Source organism: Ambystoma mexicanum, chromosome 1p, assembly GCF_040938575.1.
Source record: "Ambystoma mexicanum isolate Mex_15411 chromosome 1p, UKY_AmexF1_1, whole genome shotgun sequence".
NCBI lineage: Eukaryota > Metazoa > Chordata > Amphibia > Caudata > Ambystomatidae > Ambystoma > Ambystoma mexicanum.
This window is the reverse complement of record NC_090921.1, coordinates 897,243,286-897,260,484: the sequence shown is the minus strand read 5'-3', so window position 1 is coordinate 897,260,484 and position 17,199 is coordinate 897,243,286. Positions and strand designations below refer to the sequence as shown.

General features: G+C 43.9%; 1 protein-coding gene across 1 annotated transcript in view; it reads left to right on the top strand.

Annotated features, from left to right (window-relative positions):
• CDH8 (cadherin 8) overlaps window positions 1-17,199 on the top strand; it is a 1,279,274-nt gene that overhangs the window by 883,441 nt on the left and 378,634 nt on the right. Inside the window, exon 7 of the mRNA XM_069652973.1 lies at window positions 8,030-8,283. Coding sequence (XP_069509074.1) covers window positions 8,030-8,283 — 254 coding nt within the window. The remainder of the gene's footprint in view (window positions 1-8,029; window positions 8,284-17,199) is intronic.

Here is a 17,199-nt window from a genome sequence, read left to right as displayed (position 1 = left end):
TGTCCTCTGGTGGGTCTCTAGAGTGAGTCCACATCTCCTCAGACCTTACTGAGCATCAATTTGCAAGTCTACCAGCAGCAGCTAGGCCAGTTCACAAGTCTGATTGATTTGTGCATCATTGACATCGATACTGGAAACAGTAAGCCGGTGGAGAGTAGGATTCACTAGATGTCTGACAAGGTCAACAGCACCATCAAGGTGAAAGTCTCCAAGATTTTGGACTTCAGAGATATTGAGCCATCCTGCAGCCCCTGGGATAGCCCAGTTGTACTAGTCCCGAAAAGGTCCAATAGCGGGAAAACTGAAGTAAATTTTTGCATGAACTACAGGGGGCTCAATTCCATCACCAAGTTGGGTACACACCCAATCCGTAGGGCAGACAAGCTCACTGAGCAGTTATGTGCTGCCAGATTCAGGAGTGCCTTTGACCTCAGTTCCGGGTGCTGGCAAGTCGGCCTAACTGATCATGTAAAGGAGAGCTCAGAATTCTGCACCCCAGGAGGGCATTACTAGTTTACTTATGTCCTTTGGGTTAAATAGGGCCTCTGACACTTTAGATGAAGCTGCAGTATTCAGTCAGACCTTGGAAGACCACCTATGCCATCTGAAACAGGTACTTCAGGCCATGCAGAAGGCTGGATTGAATATCAAGGCCTCCAAGTGACAGGTAGTGCAGGGGACTATGAGTTACCTGGGACACCAGGTGGGTGGCGTGAATAAGCAGTCTCTCCATGCCAAAGTCCAGGCAATGGTGGATTGGGACATCACACGACCCAGACTCAAGTGAGAGTCTTCCTGGGCCACATGGGTTATTGCAGGCACTTTATGTAGTGCTATGGAACACTTGCCCTCCCCATGAATGATGTCACTTCCAAAAAGTTGCAGAGGAACGTCACCTGGACCCTTGCCTTTCAGACAACCTTCCAGAGCTTGAAAAGTGGCCTGTGGAGGACCCCATTCCCAAGATCACAGATTATTGGTAAGGATTCATAATACAGACAGATACTTGTGAATTCAGAATTGTGCAGTGTTAGCACAGCTGAACTCTGAAGGGGTAGAATAACCGTGTGCACAGCTGAGTAGGCAATTGACCAAGCGAGATCGCAACTGGGCAACCATTGAAAAGGAGGCATTTGTGGTAGTTTGGGTGGTATGAAAGCTGAAATGCTACATTTTTGGGTCTCACTTCACTATCCAGACTGACCACAGACGAGACCAATGGCTTATGGTCATGCAGGAAGAGAAACCCAGATTATTGATTTGGGCAGCATCCCTAGAGGAATTGGGCATGGATATCCAACACAACCCTGGTTCGCAGCACTGAAATGCAGATGGCTTCAGTATGCATTTTGACCAGGAGGATGAGGCAGACCCTTAAAAGGGTGAGAATCAACCTTTTTGGCTGAGGCTGGGTGAGGAATTGTCACCTGGTAGAGTGGAGAAGCCCTGACTTTTTTTATTTTGATTAATTAATATAATTATGTGGGTAATGTGATTAATCTAGCGCCATTGTAACTGATTCCCCGGAGGGAAGATCCTCTTACATAGCCAGATAAATGCAGAAGCTACCTGACTCTGACCCTTGGGGTGGATATCTGCAGAAGGACCCCAAAGAGAAAGTCAAACTCCAGGGAGACAGAAAAATACTTAATATGAATAATCCTTCAGCCAAAGTTTCTAATGACACCAATGTGCATTTGCAACATTCATCTAGGGTTTATGGTGATGTTGATAGGGAATTTGTTGATTTTCATGGCCAAGAACATTACTTACCCGTCTCCCCCCTGCATAGTACTGAGACTAGGAAGAGCGATGGAGTAATGAGGATGACAAGAAGCATTAAGCCAATGTTGCATTCTAGTCTTTGAGCATGTAGGCTAAAGAGAATTGTGTGCAGAGAAAGCGAGCTGAGAGAAGCTTGCTGCATTATTACCATGGGTAGCTGGAGCCACCAAAAGCAGAGGAAACCAACACGGGAACCAAGCGGCTAACAAGGCGCACTCGTCGTCAGTGGGTGGAGGGCAAACAAGACAGCGAGACACAAGGAACGACAAAGCCGCCAGTGATTATTGTTAAGGCCCTTGAGAGCAAATGGGACACTGGGGTGATTCTGGGTGAATGCCACAGACTATTGGCATGAGAAAGCCTAATTACAGGAATTGGAATAGTTAATATGAATATGAACATTGTTAGCAAAGGGTGACCCAATACTTAAAAAAGCATTTCCTGGATGCAAGCGAGAGTGAATGGAGAATGGAAAAGCACTGACAGGAAAGTAAACCATTCAGTTCGTGAGTCTGGGACCCACACCCAAGTGCGATAAAGGATTAAGAAAGCTCAGGAGTCAAGACCCACCTTGGAAATTGTGAAACAGTGGCCAGCAATACAAAAATGGAGGAACCATACCTCTTTGAAAGATGATTGAGACCCAGAGAACGGGAGAAGTAATAAAGCTGCAAGTTCCATGGCAGGGGAGTACACCAGGGGTAGAAAAAGGATTTAGAAAGCTTTGGGGTCAAACCCCTTCTTAAAATTGTGAAACAGTGACAATCAATTGAAAAGGGAAGAGCCATACACCTTTAAGGATAACTGAGATCCAGAAAGTGAGTGATTGAGACATTCAAAATAATTGTGTGCTTAAGGGAGAATCAAGGGAGGAGTCGTCCCCCTTGAAACAGTGAAGTAAAACATTGTATGTAGGGAGAAACATAGTGAAAGAGTTGTCCCCCTGTGAAGCAGTGGAACACTATTGACTTTTTCTGGAAGTAGTGGATAGACAGTGGAAGATCCAAAGAAACAGGGGTAGGGAGGACCCCTTTTCCTTGTAAATCTTTATTTCTTTTCTGCATTTTAGAACTTAATAATTTGGAACTTTGACAGAAAGCTATAAGTATATGGCTAACAGTTGCACTTTATATTGAATTTAGTGTATAAGGATCTGCATAGGGATTTTGGACAAAGGACAGAGGGCACTTTTTGTTTTAACATCCTGACACAGAAGGCCCTTCATTTTGTTGAGGCAGGCAAACCCCTCATAGAGTCAGGGCGAGGTAGTATTTTCTCCCAACCCTTTCTTTATTTCACCTTAATAAAAGTATATGACCAAAAACATAATGCCCCTGTATCTGACTCTTACTCTTGATCCCTTACAGTAATTTCATCTCTGGAAGCGTAATCTGCCAATTGGACCACTCTTTCCAAAACCTCCATGCCAAAAGCATAGTGGGCGCCTGTTTCCTTCTTTATTAGTAGCATGATCTGCAACATCTGCTCTTCAGTGGCACAAAGAAGGTTCAGAGAACACAGGTGCCCATCTGACAGCTGCAGAAAGAACGGGGGCTGCAGATCAGAATACTGATGCAGAAGGGCACAGCTATACACAATGCTTTTGTCAGAAAGCTTTAAGAAAGGTCAATCTGATCACAGAGATGGAATTACCTGCATCATTTTATTAATTCATTAATATAAAACAAAGCCAGGGCTTCTACTCCCTTGCCAGTTGGCAATTCCTTGCAGTAAGGCAAGTAAAAACTGCAATGTTCATAAAAAGATATGTTCTGGTGCAGAGATTGAATAACAGTGATATAACCAGGCTGCAGGGCCCAAAGGTGGACCAAGAGGGCAGTTAGCAGTCAATAATACATTCTGCAGTTATCGATAAGTCAACAATGTAAAACGAGGCTTCTTGGTGCTGCAATTGTGGGTCAATTCGTTTCAAGTGCAGCAGTCACATTGTTCTAGATGAGGAAAGGTTTTGATCAGGGTTTGAAAAGGACCTTGTTGCATTTCAAAGGCGATGCTTGAAGAAGTGTGGATCATGAGGGCCACCAGGTTTGGTTCTTGAAGATCACAAAGTTGACAGTGAATATGTTGTAGACTAGATGTGCAGTCCATTTCGAGTGTTTTCCTGTGGATATCTGAGAGTTGGGCTAAAAATTAACCAGATTTCATTCAACTGGCAGAGAAGATCAGCCACAAAGATGCTGCCAGTTTATCATTTTGTGTACAGCAGTCTCACTGGTTTAGACAGGGAAAAGTGTCGAGCAAGAATCAAACAGGAGCTTGTCTGATTGTGTGATTGGAAGACAATGATCTAAGAAGTGTGGATCGTGAGGATCACCAGCGTAGGTTTGGCAATCAGTTCAATGGCAAAGAGGCAGGTGACTGAATGTTCAGTTCGCGTCAAGCGACTTTGGTGCAGCATTCTTCGTGGTTCAAAGGATCCACCAGGTTCTAGTTAACAGTCAATGATAAACAGCAATACATTTGTTGTTGATGTGCTTTAAAAGCAGCAGGTTAAATTATGATCTCCAAGTTTTAGCCGGGCAACAACGTGCTCAGCTAGTGCGGTGTGGTGGCAAATGGGTCAGAACGTGCTGGTCAGCGGTTCGAAGTCTGGGTTAGTGCCAAAGGCAGCTCGGTGGCTCCTAGTGGTTTGTTGCAGTTATACTGTCTCTAATTATGCTTCAAAATGGTTTGTTGGCAGAATACAGGGATCCTGGATGCCTTGTGTCTCAGATTGATGTTAGTCCCACTCCAAAAATTAAAGGATAGTTTTTAGTCCTAGTTCTTGGGCTCCCACATACAGTGAAAGATGGCCCACAACTGGATGTATCCCTCAACATGGTGAGGTTCTGGGTACTGTTTTGACTGACAGAGAGGCAGGTCTTGTCCCAAAGACACTTCACTCTAAAAGGTTCTTGGGGATGATTAGGGGGCAGAGATCCCCTGTGTCTTGTACACTCAGTTTTCAACTCACTAGAGGAGCACTTTGAAGAGATCAACTCTCCAACAAAAGTCCAATGAATTTGTCTTCAGGTTTTGATCAACAGTGAATCTTCTATTCCAAAAACAATATAACTGAATATGCCATCCTGGTGGAATGTGACCCTTTAAATATAAGCCATACTGGAGTTAGGGTATGGTGTAAGGCATCTCCCATAATTATCCAAGCAGCCTACATTTGAAATACCAAATGTGTCATTCCTATGCACCCAGCCCAGCTGTGGGAGAGTTATATGTATTTCCCTCAGTCAGGCTGTCTCTGCTGCTCCCAGCAGGACTGTAACCTTTAAAGTTACATCTATTTTATTGTTTGTGAGGGCAGGCAACACCCTCTCCAGTTAGACAGCAACTCCACAGGAAACTATCCTCGGAAGAGGAATCATATGACACACCCTTCCCTAAAGGAATAGTCTTGCAGAATGGTGTTGCATAAAAATAGCCTTTGATGTCATTCACAAGGGTAAGGGGTGGAGTTAGTGATGACAGAGGGTTTTCATACCAGCTGGAGGAACGTTCTACCATTTTCTTATCTCATTATTTAATTTTGTTCCTGTTCCCTCCACTTCCTTTAACACAAAGCACATTGGAAGTAATGTACAAAGGTATTGTCCACTTCTTCCTAGGGATTGGACCCATGCTTGCTTTAATCAATCACCTAGATACCTATGCCTCTCACTCTTTCACAGATTCACTTTTAGAACAAACACTGTAGGATGAATTCCATTGGATTTCTGTTGTGAGAGTTGACAATCCAAATCCCTCTTCTAGTGAGCTGAAGACTTAATGTTCAAGGGAGAGATGATCTCTGTACCCTGCCCATCCCCAGTTGGGGGTGACCTACTGCTGAAACAGGACCTGCATCTCTTGCCAGTCACACGGCTACCCAGGACCTCATCATAGTGAGGACCTGTAAGAGTGTGCACCTGTCTCCCTTGGGTTGGGAGCCCCAGAACTAGGACTGCACTTGTGCCTGAGACCACTGAAAAGTCAGCAACTCAGAACAAAGGCAGCCAGGATACCTGCACGTTTTGCTGTCAAAGTGTTGCAAGCCATGCTTTACTGACCACATCAAAACATCAGGTCCCTCTAGAGTTGCCTTTGGCACTCACCTGCTCCTTGAATCGCTGAACTGTACATTTGCACCTGTTTGCCACCGCGCCATTCCAGCTCAAGGCATCATCTCCTCAGATCGACCTTGCATATTTGCCTCCAAACTGCCATTTGCCCCTCCATCATCTGCATTAGTGATCTTCATCACCAGTCAAACTGACCCTGGGGACCCATCTAACCACTACCATAGGACGTCACACTGAACTGCACAACATGCACTGGACAGCCTGTCACTGGCATCTTCCACTTCAAACCAAATGCTGAACTGACCTGGTGGCCCTCACACTCCACACTTCTTTGAGTACCTCATTAAACCGATTGCATAGAAGAGTGCATCCAGTCACCAGCATCTTCACAGTCACACTGACTGTCATACCGACTTGCCATTCTTCAAGCATCGTTTCACATGGAACAAGTTCCAGCTCGATTCTTGTTCGACACTGCACCCCATCTAGAACAACACAACCACCACATTCAAGCCACTTTGAACCGCACAAACAACACCTAGGGGCCTTTTTCATCATTATCAAACTGCCAAGACCAGCTTAAGGTGCTATTGACTGGTAACTGCCCTGTCAATCTATTTTTGTGCTCTAGAGATTGACTAGGCCACCAATCATCTCTTTTTTGCTCCAGTACATATCCATTTTACAATCATTCTGGTTAATTATTATCTTTGTTCACACTACCTGCAGTACTGAATCTTCTATTCTTTCATATTGTCTATGATTTCCATCCAGGGGCCAAATGGGAGACTTTCTTTGTACTGTTTCTCTATTTCGTTTTCTTACAGATGTTGTTTTTAATTAATGCATACATATATTTGTATAGAACCTTGATTGGACATTCCCTATATGTTGGACATTTATAAGTTGCTGTTTGGATTACTACTGGATTACAATCACACCCCTCTGAGGGTATGTAGCGTTCCCTTGTTCCACATTACCACAAAACTCATATTAGGTATATTTATTGACTGTGTCAGTGTTACCTTTATGATTTAGGTCACTGTTGACTTGTACAAGTTAGATAACCTAGTGGGTGGTTTAGTCACTGCTTACCCTAAGTCATTTCACCACCACCTGATACTTTTCTTTGTCACCAGCACCAGGAATCCCTGTCTTCCACATCTGCATCAACAGCACCTAGCCAGTAAGATAGCTCATTGGGTTGAGTGCTCACTGCTGTGATCTATGTGTGATCTGCAGGTCGCAAGTTTGAATCACGGCAAGGCCAACTCTTCCTTCTGGGATCAATAAATGAGTACCAACCTCGGTTGGATATATGTAAATATGTTCTATGTAGAGTGCTTAGGCGTAACCGCTATATAAATAAACACATGAATCAATCAAACCACTTTACATTAAGTTCTGGTTTCCTAGATCATGTCCCTACCGGATATTATTGTAAAATGTTGCTTTAAAGTGCTCTGCTGCTGGGTAACCTGGGTTAAATAGATAATGTGCATATTAAAATCAAATACAACAGAACAAAGAACTTTGTTTGGTTGCTCATACAAAAAACATGCAATGTATCCAGTTAGCAAGTCTCGATCTGTTTCCTTCATCTCAGCGAACAGTACAGTGTCAGCATGAAATAGTGTTAAAAATGATGATTGGCTGATTTCTGTGATGCCCGTCTGTTTTGGCTTAATACCTCTTATTCCCAAAGAGTGATGGTTGGCCTTTTGCATTTCACAAAGAACACTGGAAATAATAAAATATTTACACCCCTGGACGGCTGTAGAAGATACCACCTTATCTTGGACCAGCAGGACGCTTATTAAGTACTTAGCGGTATGCAGACAATGCCAACGCCAGTACAATTGAACGCACTATCTAAAGTGGAATCGTGATGTTGCATTTGTTGACACGAAATATGTAGTTATGTTGAAAGTGGATGAAAAGGAGAGAAAGGCTCGGATTTCTGAAGGCTGTACAATGTTCACATATCGATAAATGCGCCTAGAATTTACAGGTGGGATCCCGGGCAGCGGGAGCCTGCGGGCGCGACTGCGCGGGCGCTCAGGCCGCGTGCTGAAATGCACAGAGCTTTCATCCATCAGCATTACATTCATTTGTCCTTGCTTTTGTGGTCATTAGTGAGAGACATTTATCTTTGTCATTTCTTTCAGCCCCTGGACTTTGAGAGCAAAAAATCCTATACGCTGAAGGTAGAAGCCGCCAATGTCCATATTGATCCGCGCTTCATCGGCGGGGTGCCATTCAAGGATACGGCTACAGTAAAAATAACAGTGGAGGACGCTGATGAGCCACCGGTTTTTTCTTCGCCTACTTACCTCTTGGAAGTGCATGAAAACACTGCCGTTAACACCGTGATTGGTCAGGTGACTGCCCGCGACCCCGATGCGTCTTCCAGTCCTATAAGGTATTGCCGTTATGTTGGCTGCCGAAAGGTTGCTGACAGACTACTAAATGCTCTAATTGTACGAGGGGGGGACTGTGCATGGGAGTGTGACATGCCGTTTAAAGCTGTAGCTTTTTCCCTGGGCTTAGCAGAAGGAAAATACTCTCTGTGACAGAAATATGACATGCATGGCAGGTTTTCTGGTGACTAACTAGCTTCTATTTGAACAAAAACAGCCACGTCACCCATTCTGAAATAAATAGGCCACTGATGTGATGGAAATATACCCACAGTATTGGTCCAGACCTTTTCTGTTTCCATGTCTTCTCATATGTGTTTGGATAATTGTTGAGATTTTATGTTTCTTCCAATTTTACAGCTCGAGTAATATGCAGTGTCTACCTTGCTTATTTGTGATTTACAATATAATTTCTTGTCTAAACTAGAAGCATGGGCACACATTTACAAAGCGTGTTTCAATGGGATTTAGTAAAACAGGCCCATAGTCTTCCTTGCAACACATTGTCCCATTATTCAGGCATAATTTTCTAAATTACTATTGATTAGGGCCTAATCATAGTAACATGAATGCATACATACACAAACGGCCATGTTTCTCAGGATTCTCTGAAATACAACCTCACCGTTGCTGAGACACTTTACAGTATGATACTGGTTGAGTCGCCTGCTACCCTTCCAGAAAGAGTGTTGCCTTTTGCCTGCAAATAATGCATATTCATGAGCGACACAAATGGACACTAGAGGCCTGTGGGCTAAGGCAGGCCAAGGACATTGCTATGTCCTGTGTTCATAAAAACAGATTCATCTGTTATGCAAACATTAACTCTGTTATTCCCGGAGGAATACAAAATAACAGCCCCGGGCATCTATTTCATTGCACCGCTGACATTGTCTTAGGTACAGCACAAAACAGCTCCATAACAACAGCGAACATTAATATCCGATTCGGTTTATATTCCCGCTCTCTTAATTGCGAGAACTGCGGAAAATGAATGCATGCCAAGCAACGTATGATATTCACGAATAGAATTGATATCAAATGGGCAGAAGCCAAGAAGCTGTATGACAAAAGAATGCACAGCTGGTGTAACACACCCAGAGTGTGCTGCCACACAGCACTAGCCACACATGTCTATTTAGCCCAAGCATAGAGAGATGAATGATTTCCGGCCAGGACTGCATTGCCAGACATGTGGATCCGACATGTGTGTGTGAAGTGAAATAGACATCGCGGAAAGCTGCAATGAGCAAGTGTGGCAATGCCTGCATGTGTGCTGCACCGTCCTACTAGGCCACTTACACACATGGCCGCACTATAGCTATGATAAAGGCTGGTGCTTGCATGCTGATTGAGTTGTGCTAGCTGAAAACCCATCCATAACAATGCTTCTAATTGGTAAACTGCTGGCCTTCAAACCCAACAGACCTGGGCTCGATTCCTGCCGTTGCCAATCAGTGCTTTAAGTGGGATTCCAAGTCAAAGGGCCTCTAACAAGGGTGTGTGTCTTAAGGTGCTCTGGGCGTGGCGAAATGGGGAGGCGCACCTGATCCAAGAAATACATCATGTGACTCTTTGCAAAGACGTATTTTGTGTCATTCAGCATGGTCTCAGGTGACCTTGTTTGCATACAGGCAGCCTCCTGTAAATAAACCTATTTTCTTGGTTTCTAAATACATTGCTGCCTATGAAAGCCCTCTCTAAGTATATCAACAAAAATGCAGTCAGTGAGTAAATAACCTCTGTCCTATAAATAACTCATCAACTTGAAAAGAGAGGGAGACCCAGGCCCCTCTGCATAAAATCATAGAGCATGTTGGGATCATTAAGAATAACCTCAGGTTTTTACATCTGTCCAATATTTCTGTGATATTGATTTATGAATTAAATCCTTTTGAGCATGTTAAGAACACTGGGCTTGGTGCTCATTTAATTTGTCAGTCACAGTGCTCAACTTCACAGAAGATATGTCTGCTAATCATGAGCCAAACATATTCAGGTGTAGGGGGTGGGCTGCTTTGAATGGAGACCTATATCTCATTTCCTTAAATGCATTCATAGCTGTTCAGCAGGTGTGGGGTAGAGGTGGCTCCTGCTTGGAAGCTGTTTAATGAGACTGCTGGGGCTGGGCGAAGTCCAGGCTAGCCCGGGCTCACTTAAAGCACTATGATCCATAATCATGTGATGCTCTGAGAGTGCCTTTCTCTCTCTGTGGGTGCATTGTGCATACCTTCACCATAAAGATTAAACATTCTGTGCAGTCAGTGTGCACCATTTTGTACTGCATCATGCACGTGTTTCCAGGCCACCTGTCTGTGATGGTGGAAATGTATTGGATGGACAGGGCCTCCATGTCCTTGTCCTGTACTCCCTTATCATCTGTGTTCTGTGTGTTTTCTGCACAAGACTCCACGTGGGACTCCTGGCAGTGAAGCTCTTCTTCTTTTTGGTTGTGGTGAACAGACTCTTGGGATACCCTTATGGCACCCATGGGTGGGGGTACAAACCTGTACCCCGAATGTATGTCTTTGGGCATCTGTGTGTGGCCCACAGAGCAGGGTATAGGCTGGTGGCAGCTCCATACTGAATTTGACAGGTGCTCTGAGTATCCTCCAGTATGGGATAGCCAAACCCTGCCATAGGAATGAGTGGTTCCAGGTAGGAGACAAGATGGCCCCTGCGGCATATTGGTTTCTAGTACCTGTTACCTTGTTCTCCCAAAATCCTGGGAAGCCCTGACTCTGCCCCTTTCCTGACTGGCTGTTGGTTGGAAGAACCATATATGGTATTGTGGGAAAGTCCGGGCCAGACTGGCTGGAGCCTTTCAAGTGACTGTGTGTTTGTGCGTACACCCTTGGGGTGGGACCTGGGTGAATGGAGTGAGTGACCAATATGCATTCCATGTTTTGGGTGTCTGTTATCTGTGTGTGTGACACAAAGAATTAGACAGCCCTGCCCGAAACTGACATGAATGCAGCGTGGTGTGCTGAAAGGCTGGTTGCTTGCCCCAATCCACATTCCTTGTTATGGGTGTCTGGATGGATGTGAATGGCCTGAATGCACTGTGAGCCTGATTGGCTGCCTGCCTGCATGAATGCCCTTCAGAATGATTGGCTGCCTGAGCTTGGCTCAGCAGTGTGAATGAGAGACAGACATTATATCTGGGGACCTTTCACTTAGCAAAATTGTTCAGATGCTGGAGTCGAAACGTAATGCTTAAACTTGAAGCCCAGCTGAAAAAAGAAGGTTTTGCCACTGCTTGCCGTCATCTAAATCCAAAAACTGTTGTGTCTCTCAAGGAATGATCCAAGAGAGGACCTGGCTAGGAGACCTTTTCTGAGCTATGAGGGAACATCATGCAAAAGCTAATCTTCACCAAGGCACCCTAGAAGCCAGTCCCTCAAGACTGTCGACTGGAGACAGGAACCACTGAGAAATCCTGAAGTAAAGCACCCAGAGGTTGAAGTCCATCGTCGTTGACCAGGGTTCGGGGGTTTGCTGTAACTGCTGGAAGCCTCTCTAGTTATGTTGCCCAGAAGCGGGGACAGCTTGATGCCATGCTGCTCGATGACCGGCCTTTTGCCTAAGACATTTGAAACAAAGGACTCCCTTGCCATCACTGTTGAACATTTTGTCCAACCGGAGAAGGGCAAGGTCATCGACGAGCCGAGGCGAAACCGCTGGTGGATTTCCGGCCACCCGAAGTCTACAAACACACAGACCAATGAAGATCTGAAAGCCAGCCGTGGTCGAGTCACGACCGTCGACGCCAACACCCGAAGCCCACTGACGGGCCTACGCTCTTCATCGCTCTGCTTTGCGGCAACAAACTCTTGTCATTGAGGTACACCGCATGCCTCATCTTCACAGGACATCCTCGAATGATCATCGACGAGCACCACAAAGGTCGAAGCTGCTCTCTTGATGACAGTGTTCACATTTTGTTTGAGGAATCTCAAAGCACTGTGGCTCCAGCTTTAAAGGTAGCTCAACCACGAGGGATCCGTCGATAAACCGTCAAAGAAACTCCACTAAACTCAGGTACATTGGTGTAGTAGAACATTTTAGCAGTAAACAAGACTATTTTAAACATATATGGGCTGGGCTTGTTGATGCACTTTATTTCAAGGTTGCCCAGGTGGGGGGGTCCTCAAACAGAACTGTGATTTAGTAGCTAAAGTACTATTCTGACATTTCTAACATAACTTATCTTTCCTCCTATGTCTGATGTTGATTCACATCGCTATTTGACTTGTATGCCATTGAAACTGTCAGCAGTTAGTGCATTTTAAAGGAGTCTTGAGTTAACTGTGGTACCACATTGATATTTACCATATAGGATTTGCCAAAGCACAAAGTGTATTATTCATTGTGTATATATACATATATATTGAACATTAATTATATAAATAACTGTGCTATCACATAACATAGTGTGTGGACATTATTTTATGGGGTTTTGGGGATGACACTGTACTTAAGAATCAGCAGGCTTAAGCTCTCATCCTCCTGAGAGCTTAAGCCTTGATTGCTCGTCCATTCTACCATATAGAGAATCTTGGCTGGGGTGCTCTGTGCTTCTACTGTGCCATATAGAGGGCAGGAGTACGGATCAACCCCCTGCCCGGTCATTACACTGTCAATTAACCATGGAGTCTGCATTCTTGTCAATACCTCATGCCAATCAATTCCATGCTCATGCAGCACAATATGTATCACCCAATCACATTATTTTACGAGAAACATGCACTTTAGTTTGGACTTAAGACCTGGCAAAATCAAAAAGAATCCACATCTCTGAATTAGGGTGGGGGATTGGGGGAGTGCGAGGGACAGACAAGAAAAGCATTGTGGAGGAGGACTTCTGCCTGCTACCCGACAGTGCAGCGAATAACAAATAACTGAGCAGAAAACCTTTGCATCTTAATGTAGGCATAGCATGATCTTCAACAGAATAAACACAACAGTGGAACCTATCGAAGTGCTGTTGTTCTTATGTGTTCTCTTCTGTCTCTATTAACACCCACTCGCAGTAGCGGCATATTAGGCAGGTAAGACGCAGACACTGATAACATTGATCTGACCTGACTCTCAATCGCTAGTTTCTATCCATGGATGCTATGTCTTCTCCCTCTGAAAAACACCCTTTTAGAGGGCTTATGTGTATCTGTCTTTTCTCTGTAGCTCTAACATTGCACTTCCCTGCCATTTTGCTAACTGGGAATTTTGCTAACTTTCCTCACTAATTCGTCATAGCAGTAACCGTGTCACTTTTGTTTTACATATTGTGTCTGTTAATTCGATAGTCTGCTGCGCCAAATCCCAAATCTGCTGCCGAGTTCTAAATATAACAAACAATACAGCAATAACGGTAGCCTGTGAAGCACACCACTCCTCCCGGGGACTGTCGTCTGCACTAGCACATGTCTGCAAAATGCGGAAGTTGGGTAAATAAACAGACACACGATAGTGCAGCACATCATTTATCACGCAATTACAACATCAACTAAAAAGAGACATTTTGTTGATAATCAAACTTCGATGACACCCTCTGAGGCGTGTGACAAAATCATTCAACTGAAATGTTAATTGAACACAAGCATAAAGTATACCAAAATCGTTCATAAGGTGGTTCAACTTTAAGATCCTTCAATGCTACCCAGAGTGAAATATGTTCTTGGAAGAATGTAAAAATAGTCTAATATGGTAAAGTTTATTGAGTGATTGGGTCCTGCATAATAAGCTCAATGGCCGGGAAGGAGGTCATATCCCTGGACATCATGTTGTTTAAGGGTAAAAAAGAAGGCACAGTGGACTATAATTTGGTTTGTTTGTTAATTTATTTGTAGTGCGCACCGGACCAGAGGTATCAGGGCTCAGTTGAAAGAGTACTTACAGCTTAGTTGCACAGGTTATGGCAGGTTACCTTCGCCATTTAATAGAATTCTTTCTGAACTCGTTAAATGTTTGGTCAGATCTGAGTGTGTGCGGCAGGGAGTTCCACAATTGAGCTGCCCTGACAGGGAAGCTAGATCCTCCAATGGTGGACAGTTTGAATCTTAGCACTTGAAGACGGATTGATGATGTATCTTTCAAGATGAGATTGGTTACAAAGCATGTTACTAAAGAAATGGTAAACCTGGATTAGTTGAGAAATGACTTTAGAGATCATGTCATATAACCGGTGAATTGGGATCCACCTGCTGGAGCATCCGCCGGTGCTGCCGACAACACGCACGATGAGTTAAGAATTGCTTGATCGCAACACATATTGCAAAAGGTGAGAGCTAACTATGTCTCAGGGGTGTTTAATTCCAAGCGTTTTTCAGAAGTGGGAAAATATTAAACTGGAGACGTTTTTGAGGTATGTTTAAACAAGGACATCTTATATAACAAGCTGATTTCTATCGCCAACACCAATCAACCGATTTAACTTGTTAAAATATAATTTCATTATATCTAAATAGAAAACACTTTATTAAGGTTTGTATGACTTTCAATTAGCTATTATAGGCCTACACGTGTTTCTCTTTGAAAATAAGTAGGGTGTGTATGGATGTATCTTTCAAGTTAAGATTGGTCTTCTATGCTTGGAATGACTATACATGTTTTGTGGTTCTTATTGCAGGCTTTTAAGACCGTTCAAAATAAATTCATATAGTTGCTCCTCGGTTAAATAATGTTTTCGTAATGGTCTTCCTTCTATGAGCCCTCTTTGTGTGCCTTCTGGATGGTAAGTGGATCGAAATCTGGATACAAACGCACCACTGTGAGAGCTACCTAGCTGCACACATTTGAGAAAGCCAAGCCTGCAAATATTTACCAATAGGGAGCTCTTATTCACACCAGGTGCGTACACAGGTTATTTCAATAAATGACTAAAGCAAGAGATGCACACCCCTGAGTACTGCCAGAGTGACAGTCAGCTATCAGACTTTATCATGCAGTCCCTGGATCTGAGGTGCATACAAACATAGGAAACTGTTCCTCAGTGAAGGAAGAGAAGAACCATTTCCTTAAAACCACCATATTGTATTACAGTGATAAAGTGGTGGCCCGGCATCAAAGTCACAACCTCTGCATGTGCTTGATTTACTGTTTGACAGCAGACTTAGCGACCATGAGGAATGTAGGGCGGGCAATGCAAGGTGAATCTCATTTCAAAAGCACTGGTTTTACATGTAACAAAAAGAGACAAACGACAACACCTCAGAGGTGTCCTTATTCTCTCCTGCACCCTTGTCCCTGTCTAAAAATAGAATTTCCCAGACTGCAGCAGCACTTTTCTGAATTGTTTAAATCTTAAGGCCACTTTCGCAAATTAGAAAAGTGGCAGTTTTTTAAAGAAATGCTTGCACTGCCACTGAAGCACATATTTATCATACAACAAGAGACTTTAGCAGGTTTTGCTGCAGCAAAGCACAACTTCTCCCCTGCAATATTTCACCTACGTCAGAATGGTGGTGCTGGAAACTGTAGGGAAGAATGTCGGCTTTCCACACTTCTTGTAGCATGAGTTCTAAATCAGGCCCTATGTGTCAAACACGTGCTACTTAATGGTCAGCGTTTAGTGAGCAGTCTCACTATGAACAATACAGACACACAAAGATCAATATCCACATGCCTGTGGCATACAATGTGCTTGCACAGAATGCAAGTGGAATTATGCAGCATTTTCGTCCACTGTGTAGCTTTTCTCCATGGCAGCTTGGCAATATGGGCTAAGATATTGCCTGTGCCAGTCTGAGGCCACTAGACACCTTGGAGTTCTATGGAGAATTACTGGCTGCCCTGTTGCTCATACAGGCAGACTTCTTGTCCCGTACTGTGAGATATAGGAAGCTGTGTGTGACTGTAGACAATCAGATGAATATCGGACAGCTTCAATTGCTGCCTAACCACTGATTTTCTCAGCATTTCTGATTGTTTCACCCATCCATTATTGCTCACTCTCTGTGGGATTATGCTTTTCAGGATTGGTGGCTTCGACAGAAATATGTTTAGGGCAGTTTCTAGACAATATTGCACCCAGTGCAAAACTGCAAAATATGTCCCCATGTCTCTCCTCTTCTGCTGCCTCACACTGCACTCTTCCTCCAAAATCATTGCGATTTAAATACCATGTTATTGACTTGTACTTAAAACTAATAAGTGCACAATGTGTACAGCAATATTAGAACCTAGAATACCTTTTGAATATTTCATGCTTATAGTCATTCAAAGGCACTCTACTAGATATGGTTGCTACAAAATCATCTGTTGCCGCTGCAAATCTCCTTTGCCAACAATTTTGCTGTCAACTGAAAGTGTAACAAGAGCCAATAGCTCTCTTCCATTGGTGAACACCGCACTCATAGGTCGATCCAATGGCTCACGCAGAAGAATGGAAGATGGGCGTGAAGTAAAGGGACAAAGATGGGGATGAAAAGGGAAGCAATTCCCAGATGCATTAGGTAAGGTCAGGTTACAAAGAGTGTCTCGACACACTGTAAGGGAAGACCAGAGAAGTATGTAGGGTATGGAGGGAGGCATTCATGTTTCCCTATGAGCTGAGTACATGGGCTAAGTACAGCAGTGCCTGCCAAATGATGTGAATGCATGGGCATTTAGTGGGAAAACCTAGTATATAGGGAAAGTTCCTAAATATAGGATTGCGATTTCTAGAAAACGGAATGAGTACCTGGGCATGCAATGGCAATGGCTGACTAATTAGGCCAATTCCTAATCCTGTTTCATTCTAGGACATGGTTGTAGGCTGCACGGACAGCAGCAGCGTAACCTGCTTGATTTATAAGTGGGGCAATGCCATGAATCAGATTGGAAACCCGAGTTTCGCAGAATAAGCACTTCATCATTGTGAGGATGACGAATCGAGTGCCATAGTAACACTGATAAATACAGAACTCGGGAGTGGTCAT